General features: G+C 42.1%; 1 protein-coding gene across 4 annotated transcripts in view; it reads left to right on the top strand.

Moving 5' to 3' along the window:
- The first annotated feature begins 4,702 nt into the window (after positions 1-4,702).
- Positions 4,703-17,711, top strand: part of LOC132895096 (arf-GAP with Rho-GAP domain, ANK repeat and PH domain-containing protein 2) — a 28,041-nt gene continuing 15,032 nt past the window's right edge. For 2 of the 4 annotated variants that reach the window (XM_060935289.1, XM_060935285.1), the window contains exons 1-11: positions 4,703-4,895; positions 5,421-5,517; positions 5,620-5,666; positions 6,229-6,520; positions 6,632-6,730; positions 8,159-8,290; positions 8,694-8,754; positions 9,309-9,429; positions 9,753-9,910; positions 10,090-10,196; positions 10,341-10,540. In XM_060935289.1, coding sequence (XP_060791272.1) covers positions 5,444-5,517; positions 5,620-5,666; positions 6,229-6,520; positions 6,632-6,730; positions 8,159-8,290; positions 8,694-8,754; positions 9,309-9,429; positions 9,753-9,910; positions 10,090-10,196; positions 10,341-10,540 — 1,291 coding nt within the window. In that variant the 5' untranslated portion in view covers positions 4,703-4,895; positions 5,421-5,443. The remainder of the gene's footprint in view (positions 4,896-5,420; positions 5,518-5,619; positions 5,667-6,228; positions 6,521-6,631; positions 6,731-8,158; positions 8,291-8,693; positions 8,755-9,308; positions 9,430-9,752; positions 9,911-10,089; positions 10,197-10,340; positions 10,541-17,711) is intronic. The other 2 variants (XM_060935288.1, XM_060935286.1) reach the window with 2 other exon arrangements.

Here is a 17,711-nt window from a genome sequence, read left to right on the forward strand (position 1 = left end):
AAAAGGTAAGGTGCTGCTGGCTCCAATGAACACATACTGTACAATATATAAAAACTGAAAATATGCTTAATTTACACCAAGTCAGAGAGAACTTGAGGCTACTGAAATATTCCAAGCATGGCAATGTTAAACTGCCATTGGTAAAACAACTTCCATTAGTAACACACACACACACACACAAACAACTTTTGCCTAGTAAATTTAAATATCAGATATCACTGTACCGTCTGCTGTGCTACTTCCAGGGTGGAAGAGAACGCAAGGGTAGCAAAAAAGAGCATTGACTACATCACAGCCAGCTAGCCAAGTTTTCTGGTGGTACCAGTTCTTGTTAAAACCTCTTGAGTAGGTCTTCTCCCCCTTTGTAGACACTTGCTTGATGTTTAAATTCGGTCTAGGAGGTCCTAGCTGTTTGATTGCCGTTTTCTCCTCATTGGTACGACGACTAAAGGGAACTTCTTTTAGAGTCGCTATCGTATTGTTGCACTCAACACTCGCCGCCATCTTCATAGAATGTTCACACATTTCCCGCGCAAGTTGCGTTTTCCAGCCCAAAATTATTTTCAAAACCCGCCAAAATGCACTTAAAACCAATCTGGCAACACTTGTGCGGCGCAACAGGCGTATGGCGTAAACACGCTGCTTGTGTGAGCACATAAAACCTAATAGAAAATGCATTGGGAGCGGATTTTCGAAAAAAACGTACGTACCATTAGTGTCAATGGGAGATTTTGGGGCAAATCTGAACCTGACAGAAATCGCCCCAAAAGGGCGTGGCTACACCAGGCGCGACCTTAGTCTGATTGGACAATGACATTACTGTTGGTAGTAGGAGTAGATAAAAAAAATCTCCCTCCCTGTTTGGGAGTGCGTCGCCCAAATCGCCCCTATTAACGAGCCGCCAGTGCGCTACACCCAAATTCAGTTGAGGGGACTGTAAAGCATCAGACAGATACTTAATCTCAGCAAAGACTTGTGTCATTGTCAGAAGGAGGGCAATGAACTGGAGATCTATTTGTGCCAACAGACCTCTTGCTTCGGTAGCCCTGTCACCATTTCTCTCTTCAGAGAGTCGTTTCAGTAGGCACATGATAGCCGGCAGTCTATCCTTAACCGTTTTGCATGCATGTACCTACATGCCCACCGTGTCCAAGGTTTAGCAAACGCCTGTTTTAGTTAGCCAAAAGGTTCACACTGAACAGGAGTTTGTTCAGCCTATTACTCTGGTTCTGTCCGTCTCTCAGTAAGCCTACAGAAAGTAGCCTAGGCTACCTAAATTATGGTTTGCTTTTCAAATAAAAAAAATAAATGTAGCCTATTGCGATTCATTTTCTTCTCAACCGAAATGAATCCTCAGCCATTCCTATCAAAATTTCGCATTGCTTGTTGGCGGGACATCGAAACATGATGCCATTACATTACTGATGTTAGCCTATCTGAAATATCCATTTCAGTAGCAAGGATACCTATTTTATCTGTAACTTTACCTGCTGGCCCAGGAACCGTTGCTGACATGGCATCACTGTGTTCTGTCCCTGCTCTATCCCTGGACACCTCTTCCAGTTCATTGCCTAGCTCTACCTCAGTCAGGTTATCATCTGGTTCCTCCTCATTCTCCCCTGGCTGTATCTCCCCTGTCCTGGCATTTTTCTTGTCGAAAAAATTTGAAATGTCCATACGTTTTCTTTTCATCCTCTGCAAATTGACACACCATATTCAGTATTAGTTCTTAGCTATGCTAACTTTCCCACTTAGCAATGCTAGCGTGAATTCAACAATAATAAATTATTAATAAAATATTAATAATAAAAACGTAATGAGTCAGTTGAGTTTTAAGAATGAAGTATATGTCCTTTGGGAATTCACGATTGTGTGATATACATACTTGCTAGAAGTTTTCTTTTCGGAAATGCAAGTGTTGTGCAAGCACTGTGCTGCGGTCTTCCATGCGTCGTTCAAATCTGATTCATGCTGCCTCTGGTCAGCAAAGCAATCACCAACCAGCAACGTCAGGGAGGGAGGGGAGGGAGGATGTCAGCAAGAGCAGCACTGCTGTATCTTGCTACAAAATTGTTTTCACATTACGAACTGTTGTGAATTTTAAAAAATCTAGCGTACATTATATATTTACACTTAGTATGCATAATAAAATTCTCTTGGGGTGGCCTATGTGGTGGCCAAGAATGATTTTCGGGTGGCCGCGGCCACCACTGGCCACCACATGGTGGCACCCCTGTTCATTTCCACTGTGTTTCATGTAATTTGAACATAACCACAAGGCACACTGCCCGAGCCACACCCACACATTCCAGTCAGGTGAGTGCCCCCTTTTTTGTTCAAAGAGATCAAGAGATATGTGTTTGAGATCAAGAGATGAAAATGAGACAGATTAGAGTTTCAGCTTTCATTTCTGGATATTTATGATATTCCCATCTGAATATGTTAAACAGCTGAGAACAGAGAAGACCATCCAATCTTTAGGTGAGTAAAAGTATTGGAACAGTACAATAACATTCTATTGATAATATAAGTGTATAGATGTGTGTATGGGTACGTACGGATCTATATTTATATCATAATGAGTATTGTGTGTATGTATATATATGCATATGCATAATTATGATATTATGGGTGTCTGTGTATGTATGGATATGTATATAGTTATAGGTATGTGTATATGTATGTACTGTATATATGTATTGTATGTGTGTGTGTATATGTATAACATAAGTATCTGTTGATTTGGTCGATATTATACCATGTTGGTATGTTTTTTTTTTGTTGCTTTTGTTTTCTTTTGTATATATAGTTTATTATGGCGGAAAGTGACGTTTGATTAGCGGTGGTATAGAGGGTTAGGATTTGATAAGTTATTTATTTCTTCCTAATCCTTTCCGAACATTATTATGTTACTGCCTTGTGGCTACACTATTCTGTTTGTTGATGGCGATGTTTTGATTATTGCATTTTGTATTTTTAATTTTTTTATCTTTCTTCTTTACTGTTCGGAATCAATCAATCAATCAATCAATCAATCAATCAATCAATCAATCAATCAATCAAACAGATCATCTTAAAGTAAATAACACTTCATACTTGGGGGTGTATCCATCGCTTGCAGTAACTGCATCAATCTGGTGCTCCACTGACATCATTACCCTGTTATGTTCCTCTTGTGTGACACTTTCCCAGTCCTGTAGCGCAGCTTCTCTCAGTCGTTGTGTGTTTTGGGGGGGGTTCTCCCTTCAGTCTCCTCTTCAGGAGATGAAACGCTACTCAGTTGGGTTCAGGTCTGCTGATGGACTCGTCCAGTCTGAAACCTTCCACTGTTCCTCCTGATGAAGCCCTGTGTTGTGTTGCAGTGTGCTTTGGGTCGTGATCTTCCTGCATGATGAAGCTCCTCCCAGTTAGATTGGATCCATTTCTCTGTAAATTATCAGACAGTGTTCCTGTAGACTCTGAATTCATTCTGCTGATACCATCATGAGTTCCATCATCAGTAAAGATCAGTGAGTCTGTTCCAGAAGCAGCCATGAAGCCCAAGCCATGACACTACCACCACCATGCTTCACCCATGAGCTCATGTTCTGGATCATGAGCAGATCTTTTCTTTCTCCACACTTTGGCCTTTTCATTACTGTGGTAGAGGTTCATCTTGGTTCCGAAACTTTTGTGGCTCTTCTCTGTATTTCTTTGTGAATTCCAATCTGGCCTTAAAACCTGAAATTCTGATCTATTGTCTCATATTCATGTTTTGATCTCAAACCCAAATGTAATCAGTGTTTGGCAACAACAAAAGAATTGGCCAATACTTTGAGAGGAGACTGTATCGTTTGTTAAAAGATCAAAATGAACAAACATCACCATCTGCAGGTAGCATGACATCACACTGAGTGCGGCACAATGCAGACAGTGTTGCCTTGTGATGTTGTTGTGTGTGTGACAGTAAAGCCTTTGAATCTCTCCCTCTCAGTAGATTTTTGTTTCCATCTGTCATCTCTGCCGTTTATCCATCAGAGTCGCAGGTGAAGCTGGAGCCAATCCCAGCTGAGTTCAGGTGAGGGCGGGGTTCACCTTGGATGGGACTCCAATCTATCACAGGGCTACACAGAGACAAACAACTGTCTAACACACACACACACACACACACACACACACACACACACACACACACACACACACACCTCTGGGGGATTTAGAGGAGCCAGTTGACTGAATCCACATGTGTTTGGACTGTGGGGGAAACCTGAGCACCCAGAAGAAACCCAAACAGACACGGGGAGAGAACATGAGAACTCCACACAGAAAGACCCCAGTCGACTGAGAGGTTTGAACCCAGAACCTTCTTGCTTTGAGGCGACAGTGATAACCACTACACCACCGTGCCGCCCTAAAGATCTTTATTAATGTAAAAAAAAAAAAACAGCTCCAGCATTTGGACTACGTGAACATAATGTACTGTTTTTTTTATCCTGTAAAATAATAAGTTTAGTCATGTACGCACTAATCCTGTGAGTTTTTGGTGTATAAAAGTGCTGTGTGACGTTGAACCACTTACAGCTGAACCCGTGTGTGTGTGTGTGTGTGTGTGTGTGTGTGTGTGGCGAAAATCATAAACTTGTGACCTGTACATGTGACATCATCAGTGGGCGGAGTCTGATTACAGCTAGGCAGGTTAAAGGTTTGTTTGTGACTGTGTGTTCAGTAAATCATTGGCATGCTGAGAGTGAGACAGTTGTAGTTTTGAGGCTGAGAGTGAGACAGTCTGAGAGGACAACAGCTGGGTCAGACAGGTGGAACCGGAACAGGAGCTGGTTTATTATGAGCAGGAGCTCAGATGCTTTCAGTCCTGCGATGACCTCCACAGTGTCTCTCAACTCAGGTAAACAGCTCGGGTAAGTCAGGTGTGAGATTGTAATCTTTACATTTAGTGTTTTATTGTAATTCAGGATTTTTATTGTTGTTGGTTTCAGTTGCTCAGATCAGCTTTGTGTGAATGAATGAACTTTATTTTGACAGTCGCTGTGTTTGTGACAACAAGCCCTGAGATAAAGGAAGGAGATAAAAAACATATTTCACCAGAATCAGATCGATCCTCAGAGTTCCTACTGAACATGTTTTACATTTTATTTCATTTTGTTCTTAGGGTTTTTTTTGAGTAAAAGTAGTGTGAGATGGTTTGAGTCGGTTCGAGTCTCTGTGTGCAAGCTGAGTTTTATTTTCCCATTTTCTCTAACTAGCATTACAGAATTTTCTATCCTTTGTTAAATGTAAATGTATTATTATTATTATTATTATTATTATTATTATGTCCATAAATTTTGGGACTGGGAACACACTTTATGGCAAAATATCCCATGACCTGGTTTTGTAGTGAAGTTGATTTATAGTGTAAATAAAATGAACTTTTGCTCCGTCAGTGTAACTTGTGTCACCTTCCACCATGACGGCTCCCGTACCGAGGCCGAGAACCTGCTACATGCTCAGGAAGCTTTTACCGAGTGATTCCTCAGAGAGGTGAGCTACAGTCACATAGAGCTGTGTTACTGCATCATCACCATTATTATTATTATTATTATTATTATTATTATATAACTATTTGCTGTTTGTGTTTTTCAGCAGTAATGTGGCTCAGACAGACAATATATGTGATGTGAGCAGCCCAGGTATGTTTTATGATTTAAGTGTTATTAAAAACCAAACCCGCAGCACAACAGTGACAGCTGCTGTATGGTATGTGGCTGTGTTTATGGGGAGAACCGGAAAAACCACACGCACTGTTTGGAAAGAGATTATTATTCGATATTATTGTTGTCTGAAAGCAAATGACGTTACAAAGTCAGCAACATTGTGATGTGGATTAAACCACATCATGGCGAATAACTCAGTACAGAATGAGAATTCCTCCACCATGGGTTCGAACGTCAGCAGCAGGTTGTGAACGAAGCTCTCACCCATTATAAAAATAAACAGTCTGTAGCTTGTCAATTGTTGTATCAGAGGAATAAAACACTGATGTTATTGGAAAATAATTAACTCCTGGGTGGTAACAGTATCTCTGCTGCATTACAGCATCACTCACAGTGTTTATTATGCACACAACACATGTTACAGCTGTGAAAGACAGCAGAGTGTTCCTGCAGTGAGACGTGTGAGATGGAAATGTACCGTGTCCTCCTGCTGATAATGTAGGGCATGAAGAGCGAGTTTTTGTTTTTGCTTTGTCAGAACTGAACAGCAGCTCGTGTTTCTTTCCTGCTGATGTTCCTGAGTGTAAAGAGACAGACGACACACACGGAGGCAGCATGTTGCAGAAGTACGTGTGTCCTGCCTCGCCTCCTCGAAGCCCCTCACCATCTGATGATGAGGAATTTAAAATTTTATCAGAATGGGTGAAGGAGTGCGTCACCTCCGACTCCTCGGCTGATGAGGGCCCCATGACGCCCCTGACCCCACGGTCAGACAAATCTTTTCACCTCCAACCTCTTGAAGATTGTTACAACTCCACCAACACAGAAAGGTGGGTAAGATACCAGAATACTGCTGTATTAAAATTAAACCATACGTACTGTAAAACATCTCACTAAGAGTGCATAGATCCATTTTTTTTTCTCTTTGTTTTTGTCAACAGTGCTCCTCAGGTGACTAATTCCCAGTCTAAAAACGGCGCTCCATTAAAGCCACCAGTACGGAAGAAACTGAACCAACCTCCCACCCTGAAGAAACCACGGTGAGAGAAGAGCCATAGTGTATATACTGTATGAGTGGAAGGAGGTTAGGGGTTCATGACCCAGATAAGAGGAGCTATTTACTTCAGTTCAGTTTTATTTCTACAGCACATTAAACAAAATACATTCAGATGAAGATCTGGATTCCTAACAGAATAAGTTAAGGGTTAATGATGTCACCAAAGGAAGTTCAGGTCTTGGAGATGTTAAGTGTTGCTCAGGAACCCAGGTGTGACAGGATGGGGTGGTGGTGCTGGAATCTTCTGGTGCAGGCCATGAGATCAGTCATTGTGAAAGTTAATGATTATGGAGTAGTTAGTGGTTAAGAATTAATCGAGTGGTTAAGAGCTCAGGCAGGTTATGGGCTCTGAATCAGTATGACCCTGGTGGATTAGGGTTAAGGGTTGGTTGGAGGTCAAAGATCTTGCTCAAGAACTGAATTGGTTTTTCATCTGGCTGCAGATTCACTCTGCTACCAGTAATGGGATTTGAACTCACAACCTTTTGGCTATAAATGTAGGACCACTCTAAATGACTGTAGCAAAGCAAGAGAACAGTGACCTTATCCTGCCTTGAAGCAGGTCTACAGGATACCAAACCTGCACCCTGACCACAACACCAAAGAGCCAGGCTCATTGGCATGGCCGTCAGAGCACATACTCAACTGTAGTGATGGGTACTCCGTCACAATGACTAAACTCTTCCTCATCATGGAATTGAATCCAAATACAAGGTCAGCCATTGTACAGGTTAAAGGCTATGAAACAGTCAGGGGTTAAGTTGATCAGTTATGCCCTAAAGGTTAAGATTCAGGGCTAGTTCGGTTCAGGGTTTGTAAGGGGTCTTGCTCAAGGCTCTATGCAAGACAGGACAAAGCAGAGACACTGGAACCTTCTGGCACAGGTTACAGGTCACACTCTGGTACAGGACGGGGTAGTGGCATTGATTCCTCCTCTGACTCTGTCTGACTTGGGACTTGAGCTCACAACATTATGGTTACAGGTGCAGAAACACATCCTTGAGCACCTCTGTGACACCTTTTGAAAGTGAAGGGTTGCAGGCTTTGGCTCAGTTAGGACCTGGAAGGTTAGGATTCAGGACTAGTTATATCAGGACAGAGGGGTGGAACATTTGGAACCCCTCCGTCAGCAGGTGCTCGCCATTAAACTCTGCCAGTTGTGGGACTTAAAGCCTTTGAGTTACAGATTTCGCTGCTCATCCACTGAGCTAACCTCGCTCCTTTTACTAGGGCTGAACCCATCCTGGTAGAAGAATCTATTTCTGGTCACAGGGCTAGCCATGGTCCAGAGTAAGGGATGAGAAGTTATGGGTTAAGGTTGGGTTGTGGTTAAGGGCTGCTCACTGCTCATTTTGTTTGTACCCTCTTGTTAAGGTCCTCAATAATGCCCTTGTTCCTCATGGTTCTCCAGTGCTGCTACCATCCGTGTGAGCCGGAGGAAATCTTCAGGGGCAGCAGGGCTTGTTATCCAGCCTGAAGAGAACTTCTACAGAGAGAGTGCTGTATCACGCTCCAGCTGGCTGGATGTCTGGAAGGGCCGCAAGTAACTAAGACTTTAGCGGTTTCATTTTCATGATGTTCTTCTGATCACATCCCTGAGGATTGGGCAATCAGTTCATGTCATCTCAATATCACAAGAAATTGCCTCAAAAAGCTGAAATAGCTGAAAACATAAACAGAAAGGCTAGCAGTCAAGTTTATGATCAAGTTTACGATCAAGTTTATGATTGGCCGTTGATCCAGAAATGCTCAACACTCAACCAGATCTAATGCCTATGGAGTTGATAAAGCCCAACACCAACAGGGGAATCATCGTGACAGAACCGGTCTTATGTTAATGTTTATATACCGTGATATGATGATTTGAGTATTGCCCCGCCCTCACCCTCACTCAGACTCCTCCCACTGCAGTTCAGTCTAATACAGTGTATTTCTTATTCTTAAAGACACAATGTGCTGTGGACCACGTTTGATGGTCAGGTGATGTCTCTGTGGAAGAAACGCTTGGTGAGTTTATAAAACTACTTATAAAAAAGGTCAAATGTGTGAAGATCAGAACATTAGACCACTGCACAGTAAATTCCTCAAACAGCTTTGCCTTTGATTGATGTTTAATGAAAAACACACATGACCAGTTTTCACCTGAACACGCACTCATTACACACTAATCATGCCTTTTCTTTCTTTCTTTCTTTCTTTCTTTCTTTCTTTCTTTCTTTCTTTCTTTCTTTCTTTCTTTCTTTCTTTCTTTCTTTCAAACCTTCCATCCTCTTTCCTGTATTTTATTTCTATCTTCAGAGTTTCAGAGTTTGTGTCGTGTTTATTCTCCTTCCTGGAGACAGGTTCTTTAGCACTGTGCTACTCTATTAGTGAGGAATGATTGAGTCTCTTTAGGGAAGATGTAATCATAGTACTGTTTGGTAACCGAATTAAAACAAAGTGAGTAATTGGTGTGTGCTGTGTGCTCAGATCGTCTTTACGCAGTGCCTCTCTGCTCAGTCTCAGTTTCACTCTTGTTATGACGAGGCGTGCCATGAAATCCTCACGTTCTTTTCATGCAGGACAAGTTTTCTGAGTACGTGTTCCATGTGTCGAGCATCACCAATGTGCGCCAGCAGGACCGAGGACGCTTTATCATTTACTTCCGCAAGAAGCACTTTGAGTTCATGGCTCACAGTGAAGGTGGGAATGATGCAGGTGTTCTTCAGGGTTCTGTGCTGGGACCGCTCCCAGTGCTCTTTCAGCAGCTGTTCTGGTTTGGTTCTCTGAAGAATCGTCTTTGTCCATCTGAACTTATTTGTGTTGAATGTGTCATTGCTCAAAGGAGGTTTTGTTAGCATAAATATTAGCATTAGCAGCTTAGGCCACAGACCAATGATACACAATCTCTCTTGATCATCTGTTGTTTCCATTTAGTGAAAAATGTTTTGTGAAAACACCAACAGTGAACCAGTGATAAACACGGGTGGCTTGTTAATTAGTTTTGGGGGATGTTTTGTGCACAGATGTGAAGACGGGATGGGTTACATCACTGCTCGCTTCCCGAGGACAAGAACCACCAGCACCTCCTCAATATCACGGCTCAATGACGATGAAGGAATCATGGAGCAAAGTTTATGGCGCCATCTGCGGACACAACCTGTGGATCTACAACAGCAAACAGGTAGAACCGTGAGAGGAAAGAGGAAATGATGCACCATTATACATTTATAAATTAATTTTAAATTCATATGCCTGGTATAGACTCTGGTTTTGACTCTTTTGGCTTCCAACGTTATAATGCTATAGAAAGCAGAGTGAGTTTTATTATAAAGTGTATTTTGAATCCCTCCTGTTTTGCAGGACTTTAATTTGGGTCTGGGGATGACCTTTGTGTCCATGAATACGGCATCAGTAAAACAGATTGGACGCCACAGCTTTAGCCTCATTACACCTTATAAAACTTTCAAGTGAGTCACTTCCTGTTCATGCTGTACTTCCTGTTCTCCAGCTGTGGGTTTGTTTTGTTTAAGACCATATCTGCCATTTTTCTGCATTTTTGAAAAAACAGCATCATCATCATTCTTCTTGTTGTTCATCATTCTGTGTTACAGTTTCTCGGTGGACTCTTCGCGAGAGTTAGCGACGTGGCTGGATCATCTGAACAAGATGATCCGTAGTGCCCTGTCCTGCAGCGAGGTGGCGCGGCGTTTGTGGTCGAATTCCTGGAATAAAGTGTGTGCTGATTGCGGCAGTCCAAACCCAGAGTGGGCCTCCATCAACCTGCTGATGGTCATCTGTGAGTCCTGCGCAGGTGAGGAAATATCTGCAGGGGTGTTTATATGTGACACTTCCTGTAGTTTTAAATGGGAAGTATGCTGGACTTCCTGGTTGTGGTTTTATTAGGAATATACAGAGGTGGACGAAGAACCCAACTTCATTACTTAAGTCAAAGTACAGATCCCACTGGTCAAATGTTACTCCGATACAAGTGAAAGCTGTCCAGTCAAATTTTTACTTAAGTTAAAGTACTTAAGTATTTGCTTTTAAAAATACTTAAGTATTAAAAGTACATTTTCTGTCAATACATTGTTGTATTATTGCCACAGCGCTTGCAAAACCTAATGCCTCTGAAACAACCGACTGGATTTACTGACGAACTTGTAGAATAAATGCCAGGTAGAACGTTTACAAAATGAAACAACTGAACTAACAGAAAAGATCCATTGTGATTTTCAGTTTTTTTATTTTTAACACTCTTACCCACCCCCACAAAGCAGCATGGTAGTATTCTGGCAGTGTCAGAATCATCAATAAGATGCTCGCTAGTTTTTCTCTTTGGGTACTGGTAAAAAATGCATAGTAGCTATAGTAATTATGCAAGGTCACAAACACTACAGTGTTAACATTACCAAAGACAGAAATGTAAATTCACAAAATGAACACATGCTGTGCCATCATGGTGGTTTAACGTTAAGCTAGCTAGTCAGTGACGCTCCTGATATGTTAGCAAACTCTTTTCAAACTTGAAATCATATTGGGTAGCTAATGTTACTAGAAAATAAAGATTTCTACATTGTTTATTTGGCAAGATTATGCTAAAACATATTTCTGAAAGGACTTCAGATAAGTTAATGTTATTCATGTTAGCATAATACCATTTTTACATGCTAACTAACAGTGTCCAAGTTAACGAGCTATGTGTAAACGTTAGCTGTGGACAAGCCGATGGCAACTTGCTGGGCAAATCCATAGAAAGTCCTTTGACTAACCAGACTGCACAGCTACTGCAATGTTATCACTAACTCTAAAAGCACAGACAACTTCATTGCAAGCTTTCTCTTGGAATAAAACATTTATATACCTCAATATGCTTCTGCAGGTTGGACGGTGAGTTTTTGTAGGCCGTGATGTGGTTCGTTTTCGGCAAACAAAGCAAACATTTAAACGAAATGAATTGTTAATCCTTTCAGAAAACTGAAACATGGGTTCCAGGTAAAGCCATGGGTGTGCGTGCATTCGCCAGAAGAACCGCCTCCTTCCATTCTGACATCAACTGATCGTGTTAAATAATGCTGCTGAGAAATCATCGAACTTGATTTTATGGACCCTTTTCACGTGACGTCACGACAAACGCGGCCGCCATTTTGGACATGTACTACCAGTAGTTTACCACAGCCAGCATTGAGAAACGGCAGCAAAGAAAGTTTTTACTTTCAGCAAGACTTCCATCATGCCACTATATTGTTGTGCACCTGGATGTAGTAACCATCAACAAACAAGGCAAGGGTTATCATTTTATCGGATCCCGGTAGATGCTGACCGACGGAGAAGATGGATAGCGGCATACCAACGCTTGTGTAGTGACCACTTTGTTGGAGGTAAGACGAATAAAATTAGCCAGAAAAGGCATTACATTGCTGTTAACATTCCATTCTAGTTTACTGTAATTATGATCTGGCAGCTATTTACACCGGATCCAGTGTAAATAGCTGCCAGATCATAATTACAGTAAACTAGAACGTCTGAGCTAGCTCGCTAGCGCTGGCTCGGAGCCAGCGCTGGCTCACGGCGGCTCGGAGCGCGGCGGCTCGGAGCCGGCGCTGGCTCGCGGCGGCTCGGAGCGCGGCGGCTCGGAGCCGGCGCTGGCGCGTGGCGGCTCGAAGCGCGGCGCTGGCTCGCGGGGGCTCGGAGCCAGCGCTGGCTCCGGCAGCTATTTACACTGGATCCGGTGTAAATAGCTGCCAGATCATAATTACAGTAAACTAGTAAATACAGTTTTCTGCATCTCGCTCCAGGAAGGCGAGGAAGGCGACAAACATAAATGAAAAACATTTATGTTTGTCGCCTTCCTCGCATTCAAACCGATTCGAGCCGAAGTCCACTACATGTCCAAAATGGCGGTCGCTGTTACGAAGGTCACGTGACTGAAAAGGGTCTATACAGTTTATGGACGTGACGTGACCCTAGTGATTACTGATGGTCTGTCTCAGTGTCACCTGCGAAAAAAACAATGACGTTTTAGAAAAGAAAAGAAAAAAACATCCACTTTCAAAGCTGCTTCATAGTAACGAGGACCTTGCTAGAAATGTAGTGGAGTAAAAAGTACGATATTTGTCTTTCAAATGTAGTGAAGTTAAAGTCATAAGTTTCCAAAAAAAATACTCAAGTAAAGTACAGATACTCAAAAAGTGTGCTTAAGTACAGAACTCAAGTAAATGTACTTCCTTACTGTCCACCTCTGGGAATATATATCGAGCAGAAGTCTCAAACTGAGGAATCATCACTGCTTTGGAGAGAAAACTATTTAAACACAGATTAACAACAAACAGAAGGTATGCACTGATGTCACTTTCCCACTGGGACACGCCCCCTCACTCAGACTGAGTGGCAAAACATACTGCAAATGGCTGCCTTTACTGGGGAAACTGTGAGAAAATCAAACAATTATTGACTAAAATTAAAGGCAGCTGGACTCGACGCTGATCCTTACAATCTTCCAAAGACCCAGTGGTGCATGGACACTGAGTAGAAGATAAAACACAATTAAAGTTTGTGAAAACTTTACACTGCAGTTCTAAACCCATGTTTTACAGTGTTTTCTGTGTTGAGTTTTCGCTTGTCATCTGTTGGTCTGTACATTTTATCTGGAATGTATCTGTTTAGAGTGTTGGGTTTAAAGGCTCTGTTTCCCCACACGGTTTTCATGTCTAAAGTTGGAAAGTGAGACATTAGCACATCTACACCGACCTGACAGTTGTGTAAAAACTACTAAAATAGTCAAAACATGAGGAGAAAAGTTTCAGGAAGCCACATCTTGCAGAGTATCACTTTATTTGGAGATAACTTGAGGTATAATTTTATGCAAAAATCCAACAGAGCCACCCGAAACAACACGCTGACTGCAAATCCACATTTCGGAATCTGGATTCCAGATATTTCTGCGAAATGGCAGCGATCCATTTGCTTCTCTTTTTGTTAGCCGTCAGCATTCTGTGAAAGGATATGTCTGATTTCTTGTTGAATTTATTTATACAATCAATCATAAAACAGTTCTTTCCTATTTTCGATGCGTTTTTTTTTTTACGTTTTTACAGAATTCGAGCTGAACGCTAACGCTCTCAGTCAGTCAGTTAGTCTTTCTGCCACTCAGTGGGTGTAAACACAGTGACTCTTCCCCTACGGGGATGTCAGGTGCAAGCCATCTATACAGCTGAGCGCCATGCTTCAACATCTGCATGTCGATGACAGTCAGGGGTCAGCTCATGAATATTAATGTTCATGAATCACATTCTCTTCTATAAGGATTCTCTTTCCATCACAAAATCCAATTACTATGCAGACTTAATCAGACTAGGTAATGGAAACACACAAGCATTATTTTCTCTGGTTAAGAAAACACTACGCCCACCTGACTGTCTCCCTCCCCATTTCTACTCAACTGATTTTTTCAACTCAATTGTGGCATTTTTCAACACAAAGCTTGACAGTATTCATCAGCAACTAGCCCCTCACATCTCAGCCACCTCACCCTTCCCAGCTTTCCAAATCCCTTTCTCCCACCCACTCTCTAGCTTCAAACTTCCCTCTGCTGCTGATATATCTGACCTCATCCACAAATCCAAGCCATCTACCTGCCAGCTTGATCCTCTCCGTACTTTCATTATCTCTAGCCGCTTTATCCTGTTCTCTCCCTACTTCTCTGGTAAAAGCCTCCATCCATTCTCTGACCCCTCTAATAACTGCTATTGTCTATTCTTCTCTCACCTCTGGTACTGTCCCCTCATCTTTCAAATCAGCCATAGTAACCCCAATTCTTAAGAAACTTGGTGCTGACCCCAATAATTTCAACAACCTTCGTCCCATCTCCAATTTCCCTTTCCTTTCCAAAATCCTGGAAAAAACTGTTGCATCTCAGGTTCATGATCACCTCTCTCTTAATAATCTCTATGAACAGTTCCAGTCTGGCTTTTGCCCACTTCATAGCACAGAAACAGCTCCTGTAAAAATTACTAACGACCTCCTCATTGCTGCTGACACTGGACTCCTTACCATCCTCATCCTCCTTGACTTGAGTGCGGCCTTTGACACAATCTCCCACACCCCTCATTGACAGATTAGCCGCTATTGGACTATCTGACACGCCCCTAGACTGGTTTAAATCATATCTCTCTGGCCGCACTCAGTTGGTCCAACTGAAAACATTCACATCCCAACCATTCCCCCTCTCTTCTGGTGTACCCCAAGGTTCTATGCTTGGACCTCTCTTATTCATTATCTACCTCCTCCCTCTTGGCAGTATTTTCCGTAAATTTAACATCCAGTTCCATTGCTACGCGGATGACACCCAGCTCTACCTGTCCACCAAACCTACCTCCTCTGTCCCACCCACCTCCCTCTCCGATTGCCTACAGGAACTCAGATCCTGGTTCTCCCATAACTTCCTTAAACTTAACAGTGATAAAACTGAGGTCCTTCTCGTTGGCACTAAATCCACCCTTACAAAAATAAATAGTTTCTCCATTTCCTTTGACAACTCCTCAGTTTCCCCCTCCCCCCAGGTTAAGAGTCTGGGTGCCATCCTTGATAGCACTCTATCATTCCAGTCCCACATAAATAATGTCACTCGGTCAGCTTACTTTCATCTACGTAATATCTCACGCCTGCGCCTGTCCCTCACACCCAACAGTACCGCTATCCTGGTCCACACCCTGGTTACATCCTGCCTTGACTATTGTAACTCCCTTCTTTTGGGTTTACCTGACAAGTCCATCCATAAACTGCAACTGATTCAAAACTCTGCTGCCAGAATTATTTCCAGAACTCCCTCCTTCAGTCATATCACACCTGTCCTGCAGCAACTCCATTGGCTTCCTATCAAATTTTGCATCATCTTTAAAATCCTACTTTTTACCTTTAAGGCCATCAACACCCTCGCCCTCCAGTACCTTACTGAGCTCCTCCACACCAACTTACCCGGCCATACTAGGTCCTCCTCCTCCTCCATCCAACTCACCCTTCCACCTGCTCGCTTGTCCACCATGGGGTCGAGAGCCTTCAGCCGCTCAGCCCCCCCGCCTCTGTAACTCCCTGCCACAGGACATACAACACTCTGATTCCATCATCTCCTTCAAATCTCACCTCAAAACCCACCTTTTCCGACAAGCATATTCCCTTTAATCTGGGACTGGAATGACCCCACCGTTGCACTTTATTTCTATTTTATTATGTTTTCCACTATTTTGATTATGTTTTTCATTTTATCTATTGCTTTTATTATTGTCTTTGTATGGTGACCTTGAGTGTCCTGAAAGGTACCTATAAATAAAATGTATTATTATTATTATTATTATTATTATTATTATTATTAATGACAGTGAAAACAGGGTATAAGTTGGAGAAGCAAAGAAAGGCGCCGTACTACAGTTTGAGCAAACATAATACAAACAGTAAACATGTTAAAATAAAGTGTGCCTTGTCTCTGTTGCTCTTTGTTAAAAATCGGATTGGATTGGATTGGATTGGATTATCTTTATTGTCCCTGAGGAGTAATTTGGTTGGAAGCAGTAGTCAACACACACACGCACACACAGTATAAATACAATACTATAAAATCCACGGCACTGTAAAGCCATAAAACAGGATAAACAAGAAAGGGCATGAATACTACAACAGGTTTCATCATATTGCTGTTGAAAGTCCATTTGTCTTAAAAAAAGAAAAAGACAGAAGTGTATTATCCTGCTGTTTGTCCTGGTTATAGTTACACGTTGATGTATTTAGTGTGTACACTGGTTCTCCAACATTCCTGTATTTTCTCTTTTTCACTCGAGTGTGTCTTGTGTTTCTGTATTACACACACTTCGTGTCTCTTCACCTAGTAAGTAAGTAAGTAAGTAAGTAAGTAAATTTAATTTATAAAGCACATTTAAAATACTTTTCACTGACCAAAGTGCTGTACATAGGGTAGCTAGGAAATCAGAAGTAAAATACACAAACAAACACAACACAAAAGAAAAGATGCATTAATAGCTGCAACAAAAGTACACATTACAAACACAGAGATTAACAGATAGACAAAGAGGCCAGAATTACACAAACAACAAATGAACAACACTGAATAACACCCACTACAAAAAGAACTAGGGAATGGGCAGCTAAGACGATGCAAAAGCCAGTGAGTAGAGGTGAGTTTTGAGCCTGGATTTAAAAGAGGAGATGGAGGGGGCGAATCTAATGTCTGGGGGCAAACAGTTCCACAGACTTGGAGCCGCTACTGCAAATGCCTTTATGTTTGAGGCGAGTCCGGGCCACATGGAGGAGACCTTTATCAGCAGACCTGAGGGACCTAGGTGCAGGGGGTGGTTTCAGGAGATCTGAGATGTAAGTAGGGGCTTTACCATGCAGCGCCTTGTAGACTATTAGTAGGACTTTAAATTGGATCCTAAAACTAATGGGAAGCCAGTGTAAAGAAGCCAGGACAGGGGTAATGTGCTCTCTCTTCTTGGTACCTGTCAGCAGTCTAGCAGCTGCATTTTGCACCAACTGTAAATGCATTAATTGAGACTGGGGGAGACCAAGATAGAGGGAATTGCAGTAATCTAGCCGGGATGTAATAAAGGCATGAATGACTTTTTCTAGGTCTTCAAAGGATAAAGAAAGTTTGAGACAGGAGATCATTCTCAGCTGGAAGAAGCTATTCTTAATAACAGTACTAATCTGCTTTTTAAAGCAGAGTTCTGAATCAAGAGTGACACCTAGGTTTTTAGCATATGACTTAATGTATGGAGAGAGATGGGCAAGCTTGTCAGCTGCTGAGGATCTAGATTTGGGAGGACCAAGAATGATAACCTCAGTTTTGTCATTATTTAGCTGGAGGAAGTTTTTGGTCATCCAGCACTTAATGTCCTCAAGACAATCCAATAATGGCTGTATGGAATCCCTAGATTTAAAGGGGAGGTACAGTTGTGTATCATCTGCATAGA

Source organism: Neoarius graeffei, chromosome 12, assembly GCF_027579695.1.
Source record: "Neoarius graeffei isolate fNeoGra1 chromosome 12, fNeoGra1.pri, whole genome shotgun sequence".
Taxonomy (NCBI): domain Eukaryota; kingdom Metazoa; phylum Chordata; class Actinopteri; order Siluriformes; family Ariidae; genus Neoarius; species Neoarius graeffei.